Source organism: Ischnura elegans, assembly GCF_921293095.1.
Source record: "Ischnura elegans chromosome 13 unlocalized genomic scaffold, ioIscEleg1.1 SUPER_13_unloc_4, whole genome shotgun sequence".
Lineage (NCBI taxonomy): Eukaryota > Metazoa > Arthropoda > Insecta > Odonata > Coenagrionidae > Ischnura > Ischnura elegans.
In genome coordinates, this window is record NW_025791660.1 from 8,257,594 (window position 1) to 8,280,469 (window position 22,876).

General features: G+C 35.7%; 1 protein-coding gene across 1 annotated transcript; it reads right to left on the reverse strand.

The window, feature by feature from the left end:
* Positions 1 to 1,238: 1,238 nt before the first annotated feature.
* Positions 1,239 to 22,459, reverse strand: LOC124173216 (zinc finger protein 184-like). Its single transcript, XM_046552753.1, has 6 exons — positions 22,428 to 22,459; positions 19,564 to 19,731; positions 12,460 to 12,579; positions 10,805 to 10,933; positions 6,650 to 6,722; positions 1,239 to 4,450 (listed from the first exon to the last, which is right to left on the reverse strand). Exons 2-6 carry the CDS (start codon positions 19,654 to 19,656, stop codon positions 3,273 to 3,275), a joined length of 1,593 nt encoding a protein of 530 aa, XP_046408709.1. The 5' UTR covers positions 19,657 to 19,731; positions 22,428 to 22,459; the 3' UTR covers positions 1,239 to 3,272.
* Positions 22,460 to 22,876: the final 417 nt, after the last annotated feature.

Below are 22,876 nucleotides of genomic sequence, written 5' to 3' on the forward strand. Positions count from 1 at the left end.
TGTATTCATAATATACAAATTACATGGTTTTAGAAATCCCAGTTTAGACGAATGGCAGTGGTCAATTTTAACCTCATTTGAAAAAGGCCAGAATGGCACCCATGCGATTCCACTCCACGTGATGTCACAGGGACCTAGTTTCTATATGAGTAGATAGGAGTTATACATCGTCTGAGATTATCAATGCATGCATGAGGCACAGAGCTCAGGGAAACATCTCTTAATAATCATTTATTAAAACTACCCAAGTTTGGAAAGCTTCCTTCGTTTGATAGGGGAATAATAATCCTTATTCAAACTATATGCTTCACGACCCCTTATTATATATATATATATTTTTTTTTTAAATCACGAGATGTGGGTCATTGTAAATATTATTTAATTTCTTCCAAACTTTGCCAACGTTTCGGACATTTTATTTGTCCATCCTCAGGGCTTTAAGTCTGATGTTGTTTTTATTTAAATAAAAACAACATCAGACTTAAAGCCCTGAGGATGGACAAATAAAATGTCCGAAACGTTGGCAAAGTTTGGAAGAAATTAAATAATATTTACAATGACCCACATCTCGTGATTTAAAAAAAAAATATATATATAAATAATCCTTATTTAAGCCAAGCGCTACCTGCTAGCAGGGTACTCACTACCTACTAGCAGCCTGCATCGAGCCTCGCCCCAAGGTCACCTCACACGCCGACAGCTGGAACCAGAAATGTGTCACAGAGACTTTTCCCATCATTCCTACTTAGCCGTCGCGTTTTCGCGCGCCTGAAAATTTTCACTTTTCATTTAAAACAGACCAGTCACTCGGTTTTGCACTCTCTTCATGAATCGTGTATTATTATCATCTTGATTTTTGCATATAAATAACATGCAAGAACTAAATAAAATAACATCGATCAGATCATTAAACATTGATTAATCACAAAATTAACATTGACATTACATTGAAAATTACTCTTGAGACAAAGTGCCTCAGGTTTATATCCAAAGTGTTGAAATGCATGGCTTACATTTAAATGTAAATAATTTTCTACCAGTAAAAATTTATCAGTTAACCCATTCACGGCCAAAGGTGCGAAAACGCAATATTTTTTAATTAGCCCGCTATAAATTATCCACCCCTTTTTTAAAAAGTTTCTCGATGGTAAATTATTGATAAGTAATAAGCTTACTTTTAAAAGAATTTTCTTTTAAAATTTAAATGTGGATATTTATTTACAATTTTTCAAGTTTTGTAAATGTAGGCTAGGTTTTCGTGTCATCCAATATCTAAAGAGAAGGAATATGACGACAATATAAAACTTGAATTTGGAGGCATGTTTCCATCAGATATTTTTCGCCTGTTTCTTGATGATGAGGTCTTGGAGAAAATGTTATTTTTTTACAAAAAAGTATGCTAGTGATAATAACAGGCACGAGTTTAACATCAGTATTTTAGACTTAAAATATTTCTTGGTATTTTGATTCTCTCTGGGTATCATGTGCTCCCTCAGCAGGACATGTACTGGTCTAAAGATAAGGATAAATGCGTTGAATTAGCTAAAACTATGAGTAGAAAGAGATTTAGAGGCATAGAGGCGAATGTCCACAAACAAAACTGACAAAACTGGCAAATTTGCTAAGCTGAGACAAATATTCACTCTATTGAATGCTATTTTTTTGCAATTTGGATCTTTTTTGTCACAATTTGTCCATTTATGAGCGAATGGTTCCGTATTTTGGACGCCACTCAGCGAAAATGTTTATAAAAAATAAACCAGTTCGATTTGGATTCAAATTATGGTGCATTTGCTCTTCAGATGGCTTTCACTTCCAGTTTTTTTCCACGTGGAGGGGCGAAATCAAACCCTGATGGAGTGAAGGTAGGATTAGGAGCCTGCGTTGCTTTGGATTTATTGAAAATAACTCCTGATATCGCACAGCATCGGCTTCTTTACAACTTCTTTTCTTCCTTGTCCTTGTTCCAAACACTGAAAGAAAGGGGATCCTTTGAAACTGCAACTATTCGGGGAAATAGGACTGGAAAATGCCCGCTTCAAGTCTCTAAAACTATTGGGAAAAAACCTCGAGCCTCATTTAATTATGCTCTCGACGAAGAATCTGAATTTTCCGTAGTCAAATGGAATGATAGCTCTGTTGTAATTGTGAATAGTAACCCATAACCAGTTTTCCCTTTAGGAAGCGTGAAAAGATTTAGCCGTAAGGAAAGAAAAGGTGACAATTCCCCAAACTCTTGTCATTAGGGATTACAATAAGCATATGGGCGGAGTAGATCTTCACGATAATTCGAACGCAAATTACAGAAACAAAATCAGAGGGATAAATTGGTGATGTCCACTATTTACAAATTTAATAGATAGAGTGTGTACCAATTCATGGAATATGTACAAGAAGGCTACAGGGCACAAGATTTCTCAAATCGATATTTGATCACATATTGCGCTAACTTTGATCAAAGGTGACCGAGTTACAATTGACAATCGCGAAGATATACGTACAGAGGGACCATCAAATCCGAAGAAGGCAGACCATCTCGTAACACCTTAACAGAAGACATGAAAAAAAGAAAATGTAGGCCATATTGTCGAGAAAAATGTATCAAGGAGAAGGTGCAGGCTTTGAAAAAAAACACACATTATATGTTTGGGTAAAATGTAATGTGCCCTTACATACAAAATGTTTTAATAATTTTCATAAATAAAATTGTTTATATATTATATAAATATTTATATAATGATGATAAATAATTACCTATGCGTTTTTATATTGTTAAAAATACAACAGTGGAAAAGAAAAATATTTTGTTTTTTTTTAAGGTATGTAACCGAAGTACCCACATTCTGCCAAAGGTGCGAAAACGCATCATTATTTTTTTGGTAAAAATAATTTTTTTAGGACCCCAAAGTTTTCAAAATGTCTTTTCTAGTACCCACAAAGTCTAAATATGATGATAAATTTTAAAATTTTTACCGCATATTAACTTTGGCCGTAAATGGGCTAACCATACAGGAATAAATTTTTTAGTCCTTGAAAATAAAGCAGAGTAAATTTACTTAAATATTTATGACATTCCGTCACAGACATAACTGAATATTATCATATAATATTCAACATTATGCAACATATTTTTCATGTCATACAAGCAGTATTCGCAATAATAAGAATTATTTACCTTGATTGCTAATGAATAACAATTATTAGACTACTAAAACTTAACCCTGTGTGTTTGCAAATGAAAAAAAGGTGGATCTATTAAGAGAAAGTCACTTTCATTGCAAGAATAAGGGTTCTTTCCGATGTACCCGCATGTGTAAGACAAGGTTTTGTTTGGAAGTATAAGACTTCTCACATTCATTACACGAATAAGGTTTCTCCTTCGTATGAGTCCGAATGTGACTGACAAGGGTATTTTTATGAGAGAAAGACTTATCACATTCATTGCAAGAATATGGTTTCTCCTTCGTATGAGTCCGAAAGTGACTGACAAGGTTACTCTTATCAGAGAAAGACTTATCACATTGATTGCAAGAATAAGGTTTCTCCTTTGTATGAATCCGCATGTGACGGACAAAGCTGCTCCTATCAGAGAAAGACTTTTCACATTCATTGCACGAATAAGGTTTCTCCTTCGTATGAGTCCGAATGTGACTGACAAGGGTGCTTCTTTCAGAGAAAGACTTATCACATTCACTGCAGGAATAAGGCTTCTTTGCTGTGTGTCGACTAGCTGTGCATGATTTACCACCTACAATGAAGCTTCTCCTCACTTCCTCCACACTTTTGTTCTCCCTTGTTCCTAAGAAGTTCTCCTTCAGAAGCCTATTTCCTTTTTGTCTCACCCCTTGACTTTTACACATCAGCTGATTTAAACTTTTGGAGGAGATGGGATGACAAGAACTATTAGTTTCTCTGCTAGAAACAACGGTTTTGAGGGACAAATCTTTTCCGACTGACAAATTGGAATCAATATCCAATTTACCAGAACCGAAATGAATCTTGAGGTGTATAATGAGATCACGTTTGGCGTTGAATACATCTCTGCAGATGAAGCAATGATAAGATTTTTTCGTTGAACTGGCACGCTTCCCAGGATATTTTATCATGCAAGTACTTTTCACTTTGTTTTCCCCTATGATTGTCTCGGGGCTATTATTTCCATTCTCAGTGCTCCTGAAAAACTTCATTGTCTCTGCATTATCACAACCACCTCTTTTCCCAGCAATAATCATTGTTGCTCTATCCCCTCCAATTTTATACGCATATCTACATTTCGAATGTAACTGTCCATCATAAGGAATGGAGCAAGATGTTATTTTGTCAGCAAGAAAAAAATCACTTTTATTTATGTCTTTATCCATCACCTCCTTTCCTTTCCTTGAATTTGATGCTCTTATCTCTGGTTCAAGAACTGAAAACAAGGCTGAGGCTCTTCCAGGAGCTGGAGACTCTAGAAAAGAATTTCACATTAAAAATAAGTAAAGTTAGGCATGAACTTAATGATTTGTTGAACTAATTTATAACAACCATTTGACAGATATCAAGGCATCTACTTTAACCGATCCTTCGGTTAGATGCTATACACATAACAAGGTGTCAGTTAACTTTTAACGGTGGTTTACATACATATCTTCACAAATATAGTGGCACTGCTCCTGAGAGAAATTGAGCAAAATATTGCATCCTAAACTCAAGTATCTACTCCAGAAAACACCTTAATGCACTTTCTCATGCACAGAAGTAATCATAAACTCAATTTACAAATGGGATGCATACACATAATGTTGCATTGAAACAATTATCATAATTATAGAAAACAAATACCTCCTTATATTACAAAGCTTAAAATATGCAACATAGAAATGTAAAGGAAGTAGATGGAACAGGAGGTAATTATAGCTCACAAAAAATCATTGCCAGCTTAATAAATCATAGAGAGGAAGATGTAGGGGCAATAATATGGCATATAATAAGAACTTACCCTCAAGGACAACATACATTAAAAAAGAAATATTTGTAAGAGCAACAATAGCAGTAGATGAAGATCACATTCTCTTAGGAGCACACCTCTCTATTTCTATGGAAGTTTTCATAACCACTGCAACTTGCATTATTTATAAAATCATTCCAAGTATAAAGGAATGGGGCATTAATGATCTCATACCTAGATTAACATTAGACATGGTCAGATGGGATGTCTCCTATCCAAATATCCAAGATTATTGCCTTTCATCGGTTACATCAGATCCAAAGTTGTGGCAGGCATCGGATCTGGATCCGAAATTTTATATTGTGGCTTCAGTGAATGCAAATTCCATATGAGAAGAGTGGAAAGTCACTAATAATTTATCTATTTTCAGAAGCATTAATCACAATAATATTTTATTTTTTAATACGTCCATAGTGATTTTCACAAAACTCAAAGTACTGAAAATGTGAAGCAATGTACACAATACCACTAGAACATACTAATAAAAAATAAACTTAGCAGTTATAAGTTAAATTAACATCCAATTAATTAAAACTTCTCATATCCACCCTCGAAGAGGGTGATGCCTTGTACTTCGCTGTACCACCTTTTACAATTTGGATGAAGCTATACCCTTGAAATCTTAGCTAACGAGAATAAGTAAGCATGGCCTGGACACCCACTGTCAGTACTCTGCAGGACTACAACTGCTGCACGCACGGTATTGAAATTGAGTTTAGCCTATTTTTAGCCAATTCAGTTTTTTCCATATCTCAATTTTTCCATGAATAACTATTACGCCTATTAAAGGACAGTTGCAAAGAGCACAAAACAGTGAATTGGTTGGGGTTGTAACAAAGCAAAATTTTACCATAATTTCAAAACTGAAAAAAACCACTTGATCTCATTTCAACAGGTACCATGTTTAAATTTTTTCTATGGATGTCACAATTGACATGGTGCATAACACGAATCCTATGCCATTTTATTTTTCAAAAGTGATTATTTGGGATTTTTTCAATTACCCAGTCTTAAAGACAAAATTTCTAGGTAAAGTACACTGGAATTCCCATATGAATACTCATGACTGCATATATTGCTGAATGTCACTGAAGCATGACGAAAATGTTACTAGACACATGCCGACCTGATTACATTCTCAAGCAGAACAATACATTATAAACTAAAGAATGTATAGATGGATGACAAATACAGATGCTATATCCTTCACATGGGGAGTGTCCAAAAACCGGGTCTCGCAATTCAATCAAATTTTCTTGAGTTATACATAGTCCATCGGGAGCTGTCCCTGAAACAGCCCCCATACGGGGATTTATAACCAAATAGTTTAAACTGAAATGCAGTTTAAAAAATTCTAGGTCAAATATATTCATGTATAAGAGACATTCTGCAAAGAGTGAGCATTAGTCCAGTGGTTAAGTGCCCAGCTCACACCGAGGACCCGGACTCGAGCCAAATGTAAAAATAAAATGTTCAGTGAACTTTGGAAATATTGACAAAAAACAAGCTTTTGTAAAATAAGAGTGTAGAAATAAAGTACAAAAGAAATCAAATTCAATTTTTTTAACATGAGATCCAGTTTTTTGATATCACCTAGTCTGAATTATGTAAAAATCTTTCCTCTGAAGAATCATTTTCAAAGCACTGAAGAGCACTCACCCTCTGTCTCTAGCATAGACACCATGGCCATTGTACGATTTTGAATCAGCTTCCAATTCTCCATAACAGTAGGCTGAAAGTAAGCAGATTTCAGATTTACAAATGACATCTCTAAAAAAATGAAACAAGACTTCATTTCTTGCGAATCACTTTCAAAAAAAAAAATGAAATGACAACATCAGCACTCTCCAATAATACACTGTCCTAAATACTAAAATATAAACTCCTTTCCGGGGCAAAAGTGCAGGCCAAAAGAATAAGCAAAATGCAAGGTATAAATATTGTGGGGCAACAGGTCTTCTTCAGAGTTATTTCTTCTATTCTTGATTACATAGGGGTTTTCTTACTTAATTTTCTGAACTAAAGGGGGAGAAGTCATGTGGGATAACAGTTAGACTTATCAGCTCTCCATCATCAGAGTTCCCACACAACCGTGAAAACGTTAAAACCGTGAAGAAGCCGTGAATTTCGTCTACCATGAAAAAACCTGGAAAAAGCCGCGAATTTCGCCATGAAACATTAAAAATATCTCCATCTTGATAATAATACCACGATTGACTGATCAAATTCGATATGTTAATCATGTTTCATGGTCAGGCACGCGCAGACTCTTAGTCTATGCATTTATCTACATACAAATATTTGAAGAGTAGAAATTGGTTCGTATTATATGACGGCATATTGACTGATATTTTCCATTTTAAAGGTGAAAGCCTGTTATTTTGTCTAAGGGTTTCAAAAGGGTGGTTTCCTATTATATTTTTATTGCCTAAATCGAAATATTATTACTCCTGGAGTACGTATTTCATGCCTTTAGATTTTTGAATGACGATATCTATTTTTCGCGATTAAATGAAAAGTGAAAATTTTCAAGCGCCAAAACGTGACTGCCAAGTATGAATGCCGGGTTAACTCCCGTGTGACGTCATTCTGGTTCCCGCTGCCGTAAGTGAGGTGACCTTGGGGCGAGGCTCTGAGCGCTGATACGACACAGGATGCTTGCAGGTAGTAGAGTACCATGCTAGCTTGTAGCGCTTGGCATAAATAAGGATTATTATTCCCCTATCAAACAAAGGAAGCTTTCCAAACTTGGGTAGTTTTAATACATGATTATTAAGAGATGTTTCCCTGTGCTCTGTGCCTCATGCATGCATTTGGAATCTCAAACGATGAAAAACTCCTATCTAATTTTATAGAAATTAGGTCTTTGTGACGTCACGTGGAGAGGCATTGCATGGGCGCCAATCTGGCCTTTTTCAAATGAGGATAAAATTGACCATTGCCATTCATCTAAACCGGTATTTCTAAATCCAAATAATTTCTGTATTACAAATACACTAATGTTTGGCAAGGAATCGCAATCAATGCCTTTCGTTTTCTTTGATGAAGGAAACTACCCTATTTCAGTGATATCTTGGGATGGACTTGTACTCGATAAAGGATGAATGAAATAATTTGCATTTCAAATGGACCCAGAATGAACCATTTACGATAATTATCTGACTTGTAACTCGAAGTTTGGTTCCCAAACAAAATGAAGGCACATGCCATATGCCTTGAAATATGAGTTTGCCATTGGAATTTTACTTAAGGAAACATTTCTACAGCAAATAGGCTTTCAATATATGACAATACCTCTCAATAGACTACGCTCTCCTCGTTTGACTTTATGTGAATAACAAAGTAAAAGTGAAAATAATGTGTTTCAGCAGTTATTTATTTTGTCTTTATATATTTAAAACCAAGTGCATTATACAGTGGCACCCCGATCTATCGTTCCCGCATTGATCGTTCGCCGTTCCTGGTCCCATATAAAGTTCCATAAAGGCAGTGTAATTTTATCCCGCATCCATTGTTCTCCGAAGTATCGTTTTTCCACATTGATCGTGTGAAGATCGCGGTCCCGTCGTATATTTCCCCATATCCATCGTTTGACGAAAATGAGACGAAGTGTTTTCAACGTGTTGTTAGTGGCTAATAATGAGATACACCCCCAGGAGATTGAATTACCATAAGGAGAAGCTGAGTACCATGGGATAGTTACATTAGCGCATTTCCCAAGATCCGCTATCCCCCTCCACTCAGAACTCGCCTCCCCCCTTCTGAAGGTTCCCTCTTATCCGAAATAAAAAAAGGACTCAGCTCGCGCAGGGATCGTATTACGAAGACCTTAGCTTCGAAAAAATATCAAGTTACACAAGAACAATAGAAACGTGTTTTGCACTCCCCCCGTTTCTCACCCACTGACCTTTTTCAGCCTAACTGCTTCGAATTTCCCAGTTTCTGGAGGTCAACTGCAGCATGAATAACCTATTAGCCCAAAAGGTGTCTAACAATTAATTCAGGCAATTGGCATTATGTATTTATTAGATTGAAATATTTGTAAAGTGCACGTAATTTAAAAAGAAATGAGACCAAACGTGACGTATTTTTAACGTTATTTAAGCATTTAAAACAAGAAAGTAGTTGGAAAAATACAATGATGATTTCTGGTGAAACTCGATATCCTCATAGCTGAGCTTCTCGGTAGTTATTGTGGCATTTTTCCGAAAACAAAATATCAGGTTATTATCAATTATCAATTCACGAATTATACTATAAGTCTAACTTGTCAGAGTAACTGACGAAGGGATATCTTTTCAGGATTTTTGTTTCTTCCTACCAACAATCCGAAGTCATCTGCTCATCTGGCGCTACACTAGTTAGAAAGGAATGGGTATCCTTAGGATAAAAAATTTCATGGCACAGTCATATTTATTACATAAGACAGAAATCCATAATAGCAGTGTAAATGCCGAGTGGATATAAAATAGTAAAATATAGAATCATATAAAATTCAATTATGAGCAAATCGCTCAAAAGAGTACAGAAAAAAATACAAAGCATGCTTTGCTGAGGGATGAATGAGATGTGTTTGCTCCCTTGCCAAGGGTGCATCATATCGTTAGCTCATCCTACTGCAGTGCCTGAACTTATTACCAACCTTGAATTCCTATGGTAGCCTTTTCAAATTCTTCTGTGTTTTGCAGATGATAATCATAGTCCCTGCTTTATATGACTATTACCCTAGCATTATTTCATCTACCAAGGTTACTATGATGATCCGAAGAGTTGTAATTCCATATGTCGCTATAGCAGTTTTTAATTCTGTAGTGAGCCAGGCAATAAATATCTTCGGAGTATAAAGGAGCAATTCATAGCTTGCAAACAATAACGGCAAGTTTTACTCATTCCACTGCCTATCTAAGCTTAAGTACAGTGGGTATCATACCTCCCTCTTAACATACAAAAAGTAAGCCTAAAAGGACTATAAACATGCTATATTCATAACATTTTGATATTTGGTGCTTTTTTAAGGGTGCTTCAAAGGTATTTACTGTATTAAATGAGTATTACTTTAAGCAAACAAATATAACTTTTTAAAGTACTTATATTATCATGAAATTTAAAAAGAATTTAAGGTTTACCAATGCATGTGACTCAACAGTGTATGCAACCAGCTCCACACCCACTGATCTCTGTAAAAATTTATGTGTATTCCACAACATCTTAGTTCTCCATACCTGGGTGTAAAACTTGATAATAAAGTCTACTGTCCGCTAACTATTTCATTGGGATGTATATCTTCTCTTTTACATCTTTTATAACTTATACTATTCCTCCAGCAGTCCTTCCACAGGAGGAACATATTCCAAATCTCTGCAGAAATATGATCTCTAGTTGTGTTCTGATTCTATCAGATAAACTGTAGACATTGATGTATTATTGTCAATTTATTATGATGAATTCAACCTGAATGTGATGTTTAGTATCCTCATCTGGGGCCCTAGACCCAATTCTAAAATAATCTTCAAAATTCAGAAAAGGATACTGCAGCTCTTAGGTAAAAATGTCTCCTTACACAGCATGCCACCCTCCACTTCAAAAATTAACTACATTACATCACCCCTTTGTGTTCATGTATACTGTGACTGTTTGTGCAAAAACCTATATTCATAATTATGACGATTTCTTCACACAAAATTTTTTTTCTTTCTTCATTTGTACTGTTTTTGTATCTTATATATTCCTTGACAGTCCTATCTTTGTCCAAACAAATCACTGGACCAATTAAAATATTGTTATTATTATTATTGTTACTATTAATATGATTACCTGATCAGAGGCTTGGGACACGAGGTCATTTGTGGCCCAAATAGTGCTATTACTGTGTGCATATCCACCTACATCATCACTGAACTCATCTGCTTTTACAGAAGGGGACCCACATGTTCCCATGCCACTCTGAGAAAAAAAAAGAATTAACACTTCATTGATACAGGTTTGCACCAATTGGTATTAGAAGCAAAAAGATCACAACCAAAACAACAAATATAGGGTGTATGCATAATTGAAAAATTCCCTGAAAAGCTATTCTGACCTCAAAGAGGAATACAAGAGAAATTAATCAACTAACAAAATATGGCCCATTAATTTACTCTGCCTTTTCAATGAGCCATAGGAAACCCTTCCTAAAAAGGAACAACAAATTTATCAGCAATAATTTGTTAAATCATGGTCTCATGACATATTCATTGGCAACAAAGAATTTTTGTCTTCTTGTGCAGATGAAGTACGAAAAAGTTGATTTCATCCATTAAAGGTGATCATTATATTTTATTTCAATCAAAGATGAATATATAACAAGTTCCATTAAAATCACCTCATGGAATGAAATTGATGCCTCTTAACAACCACCCTGGTTTGCAAACATCTAATACCCTTTCCAAAGATAGTGAAGGACAAATCCTGAGTCCCCCTTATCATTTACTCCATATAGTTCTCACTACATCCACATCTGCTACAGTTAGAATATGCCTTACATAAAGTCTTTTTGGGAGCAATTTAGGTTTGGTAGGTTTGGCTAGAAACTGCATCACCTGATTATGTGGCAATACAGCCAGCCAGAACTAACACAACCGGATTTATCATTCGTCATGGAAGATTTTTCACATTTGAAACGACTTCACCAGTAGTTGACCACATAATGAGTCATGATGGCCTGATAAAAAAAGCTGTGGAAGGACTGCTGGAGGAATAGTATAAGTTATAAAAGATGTAATAGAGAAGAAATACATCCCAATGAAATAGTTAGCGGACAGTAGAGTTGCTTCAAACATATCTTAGGACTTATGATGATGATCCGTCCTTCTGTTTTGTGGTGATTGGAAGAGAGCATGGTGGTTCTATCTTGACAAAAATGGGAAATGCCATAACGTCAGAGCCCTCACTCGCTCAGTGAGCTAAGGTGAGTGATCAGAGCATCTGTATGCCCCCATTCTGTTAACAACAATGAACCACTCATTTCGAATGATTTCTTCAAGAATGACACATGTCTCTGTTAGTTGAAAAAACTTTTGGGCCAAGGGGCCAAAACTTTTGGGAATTATGATTCCCTTAATTTCCCTAGAAAAAGAAACCAGCATCGGCCAGGAAACCTTGGGGCCACCCAAAAATTTGCAAGGAAACATAGTCCAGAAGCTTTTCTTTAACTAACATGACTAACTGTGAAAGTTCTAATGAATACTTATGACACAACTCAAGTTTACTTCTTCACATTTGACAAAGTTAGGGTAAAGGTTTGGCTTTTCTGGCAACTGGTACAGGAATATTCTGTGGAGGAAATATTCCTGTGATCATATTCCTATTCTATATTTGACAAAGGAAGGGAAAAGGTATTGTTATTATGGTACATGATATTGCATTATTCCATGGAGGACTGAATTTGAGTAGTAGCAAAAATGTGCTTAACAGAGCAAACGTAAACTTACCAAGTCATCAGTTGCCAATGGGTCCGATGCATTACTTGAAATTCCATCTGGATCCGGTGTGTACATCTCAGGATAATTACCTTCACTGAGAGGGTCTTCATTCTCCTCTTTCACAGTTACCTAGAAGATAATGCTGGGTACCAATTAATGGGGTCAAAACAAAAATGTAAATAGCTATAAACGATAACAATAAAACCTCTACTTTCACCTGAGACCACTCAAGCTGGTTGAAATCATGTTTGCACAAAATTTTAGTGACAACCTAAAATGAAATGGCTGACATGACCAGATTACTTTGCACACCTTAGTGTGGAATGCTTCTCAATATGCTATCCACAGTATAAGTGGGAAAATTCTTCCCCTTCCAACTCAGACATTATTCTATCCTGTAGAACCTTGATTTATATAATCATTTATAATACATTATATGTTGTATTGAAATTGTCCAGGGCACAACATGGGGGCAGAGGGATTAGTGTTTTCTTATTATTAGCAAAGGAGAGAAGTAAAACCCTCATTATCCGTGAATCCATTTCGAGATAGACAGATTTTCAAGCAGTCTATGATGACAATGTCTCCTTAAGTCAGTTATTAAACAATTTATAAACAATAACTCTAATAATATTTATTCTTTTTAAGAGCACATTAAGACGTTCTATGTAATAAAAAATTCTTTTCATCAATTATTTGAATCTTTTACCGGTATCCCTCACCAAAAACTGTAGATTTGTTACAAAAAACGTCATGTTAAGGAAATTTAGTGACAGGAAAGAAGCATATTACACTCAAGCAGTACAATTTCCACATTCTGGATCATTGACTGATTTGTTTGTGGGATGTTTTACATCTATGGGCATCTATGTAGCTGACATGACAAAGAGACAGAAAAATGCAAGTGATTCAAGATTGCAAACATCCAAAATCTTTGATAGCCATTTTACACGGGTCACGGAATTGCTCAGATTAGAACAGTATTTATTTCTGAAATGGCTTTGAATTGCACAAATGCTTGAACGAAATTAGAACAGGGGCTATTTTGCCATCTCACACCCACCGATTGTTGTATGTGTTCTAGCATTTCACTGCCATACACGACGAATTTTAGGACTGCACCTTTGCACACACGTCAGATTCTGCTACAGAACGGTAAAGCGAGCCTTACAGCTTTGATCCTGAACAATGAAAAGTCTCCTATGACCATAACGTAAGGATCAAGAGGCAGAACAAAACAAATACTGTGTTGGTTAACTGGAAGGGAAGAATTCATAGAAGTCAACCTTTCATAGTAGTGAAACTTAAATGGAAACCCATTACAAGCACTCAGCTCAGAAGTAGCCTTTATAATGGATGAAGGTACTTTGCTAGGGTTTCTTCAGTTGAGGCATGTGCACTCACACAACGCAAAGAAAACTGCAAGAGTGGAAGGGACCTTGCAAAACTTCCTTTGCTTGAGAGAGACACATTCATTCAACATAGAGGAAACATGTTTCCTTCATGTTTACATTATTTGTATTGTTGTCTTTTTTAAAATTCAATAATTACATATATCCTTTTCCATATGAGTGCCTACTATGAGATGACAAAGAATGTAATTTTAAAGGAGAGCAGTCTTAAGCCTACAAGCTGCAGTTTACTTCATCTTATTTTCTATGACTTTCTACCATGATTAACTGATGAAAGTTCTTTATCGCTTTCGTCAATGCCATTGGAAACAATTTCACTCATACAAATTTTGGAAATCCTCATGTCACACCATACAGCAAATTTTCTCCAGGCTTCACCATGATGCCTGCTGCTCTCACGGACTTACACTTTTTTAGAGGTATGGTCCTCAGAAATTTCCTCACAGGACCTTTATGTATGGCAAAAAGGTACAGCATTAAAGCTTATAACACTCGTATTTCTTTAAGAAGCAATGAAGATGATGAGAGCACACTCTCAACGGTGATGACATAGGAATATTGCACCGCAGGGCAATGAATTCTCTGTCCACTTCTGGTAGTTAGTAGAAATAAAAAGTTTGGGCTGTGTTTGTGTAGCTCTTTTTGTGAAATTCAGAACTGAGTTCTTTGCCAACACTGCACAATGCTATCTCTGACATGGCAAGACATACCTCAATCCGAATAAGACATGTTACAATTTAAGCCTGGCTATCAATCACACACACGAGTTGCTTAGTCTGAAATTCAACACAGAATATCACTAAGGCAGCACCATATGAATGAGAATTGAATTAACTTCACTTGGACTGAAATTGGAGAAAACTTTCTGCCTTTGCATTTTATACCATACTATTCAGATACCCAATACCCTTGTATGAGATAGCTTGTTAGGAATAGTCCTGAAAGCACAAAATCAGCAGTACGTTTGGAAGTACATTCACATGATTGTTCATGTGTTTCCTACTCTAGGAGCCAGTAGCATATGCTATAGTTAGATAATGCAAGCTTCTATATTGTTTACTCATGAGTTTAAGCTCATTTCTCCTCTAAATTGTGTACATTTTATGTGACTTGAAAAAGAGCCTTTTTTTCCCATGACCATGAATGAGTATTTTTCTTACTAAAAGGAACTTCCGACTCACGATTTTTTTCATCAGGATCTTTGCTCATATATTAATGATTACTATTAACTGAACCATGAGTCTGTATTCGCATGGCCTTTTACTGTGGATGCTGACAATGAAAAATGTTACAAGCGAGATCTTTTTGCACACTTCGTTGTTTTTTGCAGCTGAATTACTTCATGCACTGAATATTAAAGATAGTCGTGGAATCATTATGGACCACGTAGCTATAGAAAATAATAATGGCTTTTCATCTCACAGGAATGGAATTATGGATGAAAATAAAAATCACCATGCGTTGCACGTTGCGGCACTTTAGGGGTTGCACCCAAATTTCAATTGCTCATATTTCATTAAAAATTGACAATTGAGGCTAAATTGTGTACAATATCTAATTATACCAGGATGTATGATCACGGCAAGTTTCATGAAAATCCGAGTCGGTGAGTGTCATGGCCTGGCTGATTTAAAATGATATGACCCCATGTCAATTGGGATGTGTCCTCAATTTTAAAAATTCTGCAACAAGAATACTTTTATAACTAAACATTTATATTATTGTATCTTCCTATATATTTTGGTCATTAATGAGCAATTCTTTATAGATTTTTTTAATTTGATGGTTTCATTAAATATGTGTTTAGAAAGAAACAAAATAAACATTGCCTCAGTAAAAATTTAAAACAGAAAACTTTTAAAATTGCAAAAATTGCTTGCAAAAGTAATATACACAAACAAAACACAAAATCACAATGCTGATAATTACTTTACTCTATATTGTGAATTTGCAATTACGTTTCAAGTGTCCTGCTATTCCTCCATGCATCCTTTCTTTTTGTCCCTTTCGCACCTTGATGTCGGGAGGAGCAAGCGGGCATTTTTATTCATGGAACACCTGCCAGTGGGTACAGTGCAGATTTTTGTCCAATATCCACATGAATTTTTTAAAGTGGGAAATTGTACTTTTCATTGAAAAAATTCATTACGTGTATTGAAAATCTGTTAACGGCTACCTTGGTAGGTGTAAAAAATGTAAAAATTGCTTGAGAAAATTAGGTCCACGAAAAATATATATCATCATAGATCTAATCAATTTTTACTTATCTAAATTATGAAATTGACGCTATATTTCTTCTTATCTTATTTTAAAAACATTCAGTGCGGAGCAAGTCAACTGACAGGCTCTGCCAGTCAAACCAGGAGTCCTCTATCGACCTTGGTATGTCATTAACATCCAATCCAAGTTCTTCGATCGTGTGTATGACCTTCAACAAGGATCCCTCTCATAAACCGTGTGCACCATTTGTAAAAAGCAGTGTTTGAACGGAAGGTATGTTATGGAAAACTCCCTCTGATTTTCTTTCTTATTTTATTGACCAATTCTGATGACTTTCACGAAAATCACAGCCACATTGAATGTGAAACATGTTAATAGCTAACAAGATGATACAAATAAATAAAATGCTTAAGAAAATTAGATCCACAGAAAAATATATAAATTCTCACCGAAAATTAATTTTATTGATCCAACTTATAAAATTGACGTTATTTTCCAAGTGGCTTACTTTTCCTCTAATCTCTTTTTTAATATGGTGCTGTCCTCCTTTTTCATCTCGTTGCATCTGGGGGTCTATGCTCGAAACCGCTCGACTTATCCGAGCGCTCGGCAACAAAGGAAGTGGTGATGTCGAGTGGTATCCGGAGTCCAGCGGAGATCGGTATGCTAGAGACAAAATCGGCCGAATGCGACATAGGTTGCTCGAGTGACACAAAGGGTGAGTGGCAACGTCGCAGAAACGAGCGCTCAAGAAGTAAACAACAGCTAATTTCAAATAGCAACAGCAAATTTGTGTGACAAATGAGGCTCTGAAAACGCCATAGAATACTCAGCAGCCCGGGAAGAAGTTAAAAAGAGTTGATCACAGTTGTGTAAGATATTTACGATGTTTAATTAAACTGCAGACTCAATTTCTTATATCCAGTTGGTGCGATGTGGTTCGTGTTTGGAGATTTTTCTGTTTTTCTATCGGATTTTTCTAGCCTAAGTAAATAAGCGATTATATTCAAGGGTTCAACAGTCGTCAATGGAAGAATATCGCTAACTTTAGGTGCTCAATATTTCGATTTTAGAGTATAACTGTCTTGAAGAGGATTTTGTGTGCTACATAGTTGTTTACCTACGCCTGTAATGATTATACTCTCGTGATTAGTAGTGACAAAATTATTTTTATTGGTATTGTAACAATGTACGTTCATCTTCAGCCACGGCTTGTTTACATCATTTGCCTCATTGTTCGCCGTAAGTCCACGACTTTCAAAAGGGTAATTTTTTGATACGGAAACCTTTATGTCGTTTAAATTCACATTTTGGGCCATTTAAAATAGATTCATTGACAAAAGCATAGATTATGTGGATGTCATAGAAGGAATCATCACCAACATTGTGATTGTGAACTCGTGTGACATACTTTACAGGTTCTAACATCAATTTCTGGTGCAATGTTCATGTAAGTGTTAATGTTTGCATTTTGTTACCATTTGCATGATACTTCAAACAACTTAGCTTTGATATGACTCGGACTAAATATACTGGATTGGTGTAAATTTGTGATATACTGCTGAAGAATTGAAGGTTTACCAGTGTTGAAATGAAATGTGTGTAGTTTTATGATGAATAACTCATTAAATGTTTCCTTGTTTCGAGCATCATTCTGTTAATTTGCTCCTTTCTTCCCTTTGAATACATGGTACGTACTAAGTGGTCTTATAATCAAAAAACCTATTTTTAAGTACCGTAAAGCATTTGGTTAGTATGGTGAAGTAAATTCAGCTTTGCTTGAAACAATATTCATGAGCACAGGTACCGGGGTCAATGAGTGAGAGGATCTTTGTGATGCCAATTGAATTCTTTTTAAATGTGGTAGCAAGATGCATTTTCAATTGCAGCGGTGCTGTCTGTGCCCATGAACGAATGCTCGCAAGCGTATTTACGAATGTAGGATAGCTACTTTCATTATAAATCCTATTTTCCGCTGCTCACGAATGACATTGAAGTTGAGTAGAAAGTGAACAAATTGTCCATGAAAATATTTCAGTAACAGTGCATCAATCCCACTTAGCAGCCCATTCCCTTTTGTTGAAAATTTAATTATATTATAATTTCATTTCGAAACCAAACTTCAAGAGTCAACATGGACACCTATCGCCTTTGTAATAATTTAAAAGCAAAGCAATATGTTACATTCATAAAAATGACGGAATATAGATAATGTAAAATACCTAACACTATTGGGACGGATATCGTAATATTGGCAAAGTTAATTACTGCTCCCACTACGTCAGTTTTAAGTTTCAAGAAAAATTAGCGAACATACTCCTTAAAGGCATTAATTTATAGACCTTTGCTTCGCTGAATGAAATTCCCTCTGTCCTTTGCTGTAATTGAATTTAGATCAACTATTACTCCATTTAAATGTAATCACTTAACTCGGCCATAGAAATGCCTTAAATCATAGACTCAGGTTGAAAGTGACCCACTGGACCCAACATTACTTTGGGTATTTTCGTGTTAGCATCACAAATATACATGAAGATAAATATACATAAAAATCAACACCATCAATAATCATTAAATGAACCGGACCCTAAAATACGAGTTTATGGCATGAGTCACTTCGGTAATGCATCTGCCAGCCGTAGATTGATACATAGCAGTGTACTAATCCTGCACAACGAATGACTGGTAAGGTCCTTCAGCATAAAAGCAAAGCGACGTAAAATCCTTAGGCGTTAAAATGATATGGAATTATGATGACCAAAACTCTGGAATAGTGTTATATCAATTAAATTCCTTGTAGGAGAATAAAATCATCACATCAAAGTCATAGCTAATGGTACGTAGACAATCTTCTACAATATATTTCGAGCACTCCTATAGTTTCCTAAGTCAATGCCGAAGATCTTGTCGATTCCCACACAAAACCGCGTAAGCTGTCGATTAAGTCCACCGTTAGTTATTCGTTCAGCCGGTATAAATGCACGAATTACCTGTGTTTTAATAGAGATTAATTTTTCCAAAACGGAAATCTAACCTCGTGGAATCCTAAGCATCTCATATTGCTGATTCTAGCTCTCTAATTGCGAGCGCATGCAGCAACTATGTATTCATTATGATGAGCACTAAGCACTCTGCTGGCACTCGAAGGGTAATTTGAGGGGTCTCGGTCACTCGACTGTCTGCGTTCGGCTGCAGTCATGCACAGGATTGTCGCATTCGTCTCCAAGGAGCTCGAGCATACCAAATGGCCAGATCACTCAGCTCCGTACCACGTGACTCGCACACGACAATGAAGTTGTGCACAACTAACATTTCGAGCATAGCCCCCCAGGTCTCCCTAGTCACACAAGCAAGGGTGACGTCCCGTAAGAAATGCTTTCAGTTACACTTGGCTAAAGCAATTTTGTCTAGCAACATAGTAAATATCTATAAATTAAGGTCGTATAACAAGGGTTTCACTTTGGATGAGAATAAAACATACCAACATACTATCCCTGAATTGATGGGAGTCTGGCACAGGAATGTATATTTCAGTCCTTTGGACTGAATGAGTGAGATGTGAGGTGCCTTGCATCTCATCTTGAAGGAAGTCTTTTGTGTCAGCAGAAAACCCCAGTTCGTCATCAGTTGCCTCATCCCCTTGGATGCTCTGTGGAGAAAGTAACTGTGATAAACTCACCTCCTACAATGTCAACAAATGAAGCATACTCCTAATATTAATGAAACAGGATTTTCAGTCTGATATCCAAGCATTTGCATAAAAATTGACATTTGTCTCTAAATTAATAACTCAAAAGCTAAATAGCTGCTAATCCAAATTAGGCTAGAAGATACTTTGTATTCTCATTTTACATAGTGCCTGTATCACATCCTTGGGGCAACGGAAACAGAAAATAAATGTTTTCAACAATGGTGTCTTAAAATGTGAACCTTTCATGTAGCATATGTTTTTGATTCATTTCTATTGTGATTGACCTCTTGTTTATGTGTGCTCAAAAATGAACTCTGTGGTAAAAGAGGTATATCTCATACGTTGGCCACTTTCTGAGGGGGAAAAGTATGAGATCATATGTCTGATCCTGGATGGGAGTGTAATAGGAAAGTGCTAAAGAGGAGAAGAAAATGTTCAAAGTCACAAAACATCAAAGATGGGACATCAGTTAGAGATATTTGGGACCACTTTCAATGGGCAAGAGAGCAATGCCTGAACAGCCAATGTACTGAATAGTGTACGGCACATCAAAAAACATAAACACGAATCTAAGAAATTATGACAGCTCCACATGAATAGTCAGTGGATGAAACTTTTAATAATTTAGGAGATATTTAATTTTCAAATCACATCCCTTATAAAAGTATATACAGTTAACATGCAATTTGAGTTCTATATATATGTGCAAAGTTCTTGGCCAAAGTAATCTGCATAAATTTGAAAGTAAAAAAGAAAAAAAATTACAAAACATCAAATTCATTCCATTCTGTGCTCAAGAGTTAATTTTTTACTATATTATAATAATTCATTAAACAAAATTTACTTACAAAGTGGAATAACAATCCATTCCCTGTTCAAAGAAACACTTACAAAAGGATTTTCCTGGAAAGGTAAACATCTAACAAAATTACCTATCTATAAAAATATTTGGGTTAAAAAAAACTGTCCGCAAAATTTATCATAATTACCAAAATACTCAGTGCCAATTTTACACAAAAAAACTTTCCTGAACAACCCCTAAAAATGAAGGATATGATATTGCAAGCCACCATTGGGAAGACTGTTACAAAGGTTAACCACATCAATTAATAAAATATGGTATTTCACCAAATAAGCCATCTTTAAAATCAAATAAACAGAGCACATCACATTCAGCGTATGCCGTAGTTGGTATTCATAGAAATAGAACTTAAGAATTTGATAACACGAAAATTTGAAACAGAGAATACAATTTTAACTAATGGATTATCCAAATAACCTTTATTTTTATTCATAAAGAATATTAGTTGTAATAGCTTAAGTTACATACATCGTTCTAGCTCAACATACTGATATTAATAAAATGTTAATGCAAAAATAAAAATCTACATACCATCTTGTATCAAAGTAACTAATAAACATACTAAACATATTGATACTTAAAAGATACACCACATCTATCTTCTGATCGTTTTTTTTTTATTTTACGTCGATTGTTTACAACGTTTGTAATGACATTTTTGCAACAGAAGCTCAAACGTAATTTTAAACACTTATGCATTCATTGTAGCTCTCCTCTTTTCGCATTGTAAGCCGTGTAAATTGAGAAAAGTTTTTGGCCATCAGCAGGTATATATTGTTATAATATAGAGAAAACATCAAGAATTCACATTTTGTGCGTGTGCAGTTGAGCCTGTGATTGGACACCAACTCACAGATCCATTTCAGTTCACCCTTACAATTAGCAGGAAATGGTAATAGATCTTTTGTTCATTTTAACATGCTTCGGTTACCCAAGTGAGTAAATATATTAAAAGGTATTGTTTCATAGCGAAGTGGGTTCATTGCCTTTTGTGAGTTGGCGAACTTGAATGCCCCACTTTGTTAGCTATGCTTGTTTTACAAACACATATTTGAATGAGACAAGAAAACCTCTTTGCGTATCACCACAGAAAACATCAAGAATTCACATTTTGTGTGTGTAGTTGAGCCTATGATTGGACACTAACTTTATTCTCAATTTAGGTTCACAATTACGATTAGCACGAACCAGTAGGAGATTTTTTCGTTCGTTTCAACATGCTTCGGTTACCCAAGTGAGCACATTTATTTAAAGGGATTGTTTCATTGCGTTGTGGGTGTATTGCCTTTTATGAGTTGACGAATTGGAATGCCCCACTTTGTTAGCCATACTTATTTTACGAGCACATAGCTGAATCAGACAACAAAACGTCTTTACTTATCATCACCAAAAACACCAACTGCAAGGTAAAAATCACTTTGCATGGAGATTGAGAAACAAAGCTTGCGGGACACTGGGCTAGTTTCACTACTCCGTCAACCATATACGACGGCCTTGAAAGTAGTCCAGTATTATCAATTAACAAAAATAATGATCTATTTATTTTTAATCTCTACTCGCAAAGCACTTTTTAAAATAAAGTTGGATTTACCACCTTCAAAAAGTCATACATCATTCTATTTCCTAAGTTGTGGCATCAAGTGAATAATCAATCACAATTTTGATTTAATCCACAACTAATGATTCAACTGGATTTCTCACTGCTGTCGACACAAAACAAAGACTCTCACTTAACATTTTCCGAAACATGCCATTCACCAGTCTTCAAAAGAGAATAAACGAAATTACTCACCCTAAAGCAATTTCTCCCAGAAAGTTTTCTCAGCTTTGCGTCCGATTGTATACAAGTCATTTTGAAAACACTGAATTCCGTGAGCTTTTTCAAACATAGTGGACACAGGGTGGTGGGCAGGCCATCTCCCACAGCAACCTAAGATAGAAATCAACACGCTATACATTGGAGAAGTGCGAAATGATGCTGATCACATGGAATAACTGAAGCAATATGACAAAGAAAAGTAAATAAGTTGTAGATATCGAACCACTTACTTCTAACCCGAGTAAACCATTTATAGCATTCTTCACAGTCATTCTGCAAGCTACGTTGGAAGTGAATATGTTGTAAAAATAATCATTATTCTTCATGCATAGTCTGCACAAAGTATTCTCAGAATTCCTTTCTGATGAAGTGCTGAAAATCCCGGCGGTACGATTCATGTTTCAACCTCAATCTCTCAGTCA

What these genes read in the sequence shown, in the direction of transcription:
- LOC124173216 (XM_046552753.1), bottom strand. Translation starts at nt 19,656, where the DNA reads ATGCAAGGCACCTCACATCTCACTCATTCAGTCCAAAGGACTGAAATA. An exon ending in CATTGGCAACTGATGACTTG is followed by an intron (nt 10,934 to 12,459) that starts GTAAGTTTACGT and finishes TTTTTTTCTCAG; the next exon opens with AGTGGCATGGGAACATGTGG. An exon ending in GTCTATGCTAGAGACAGAGG is followed by an intron (nt 4,451 to 6,649) that starts GTGAGTGCTCTT and finishes ATTCTTTTCTAG; the next exon opens with AGTCTCCAGCTCCTGGAAGA.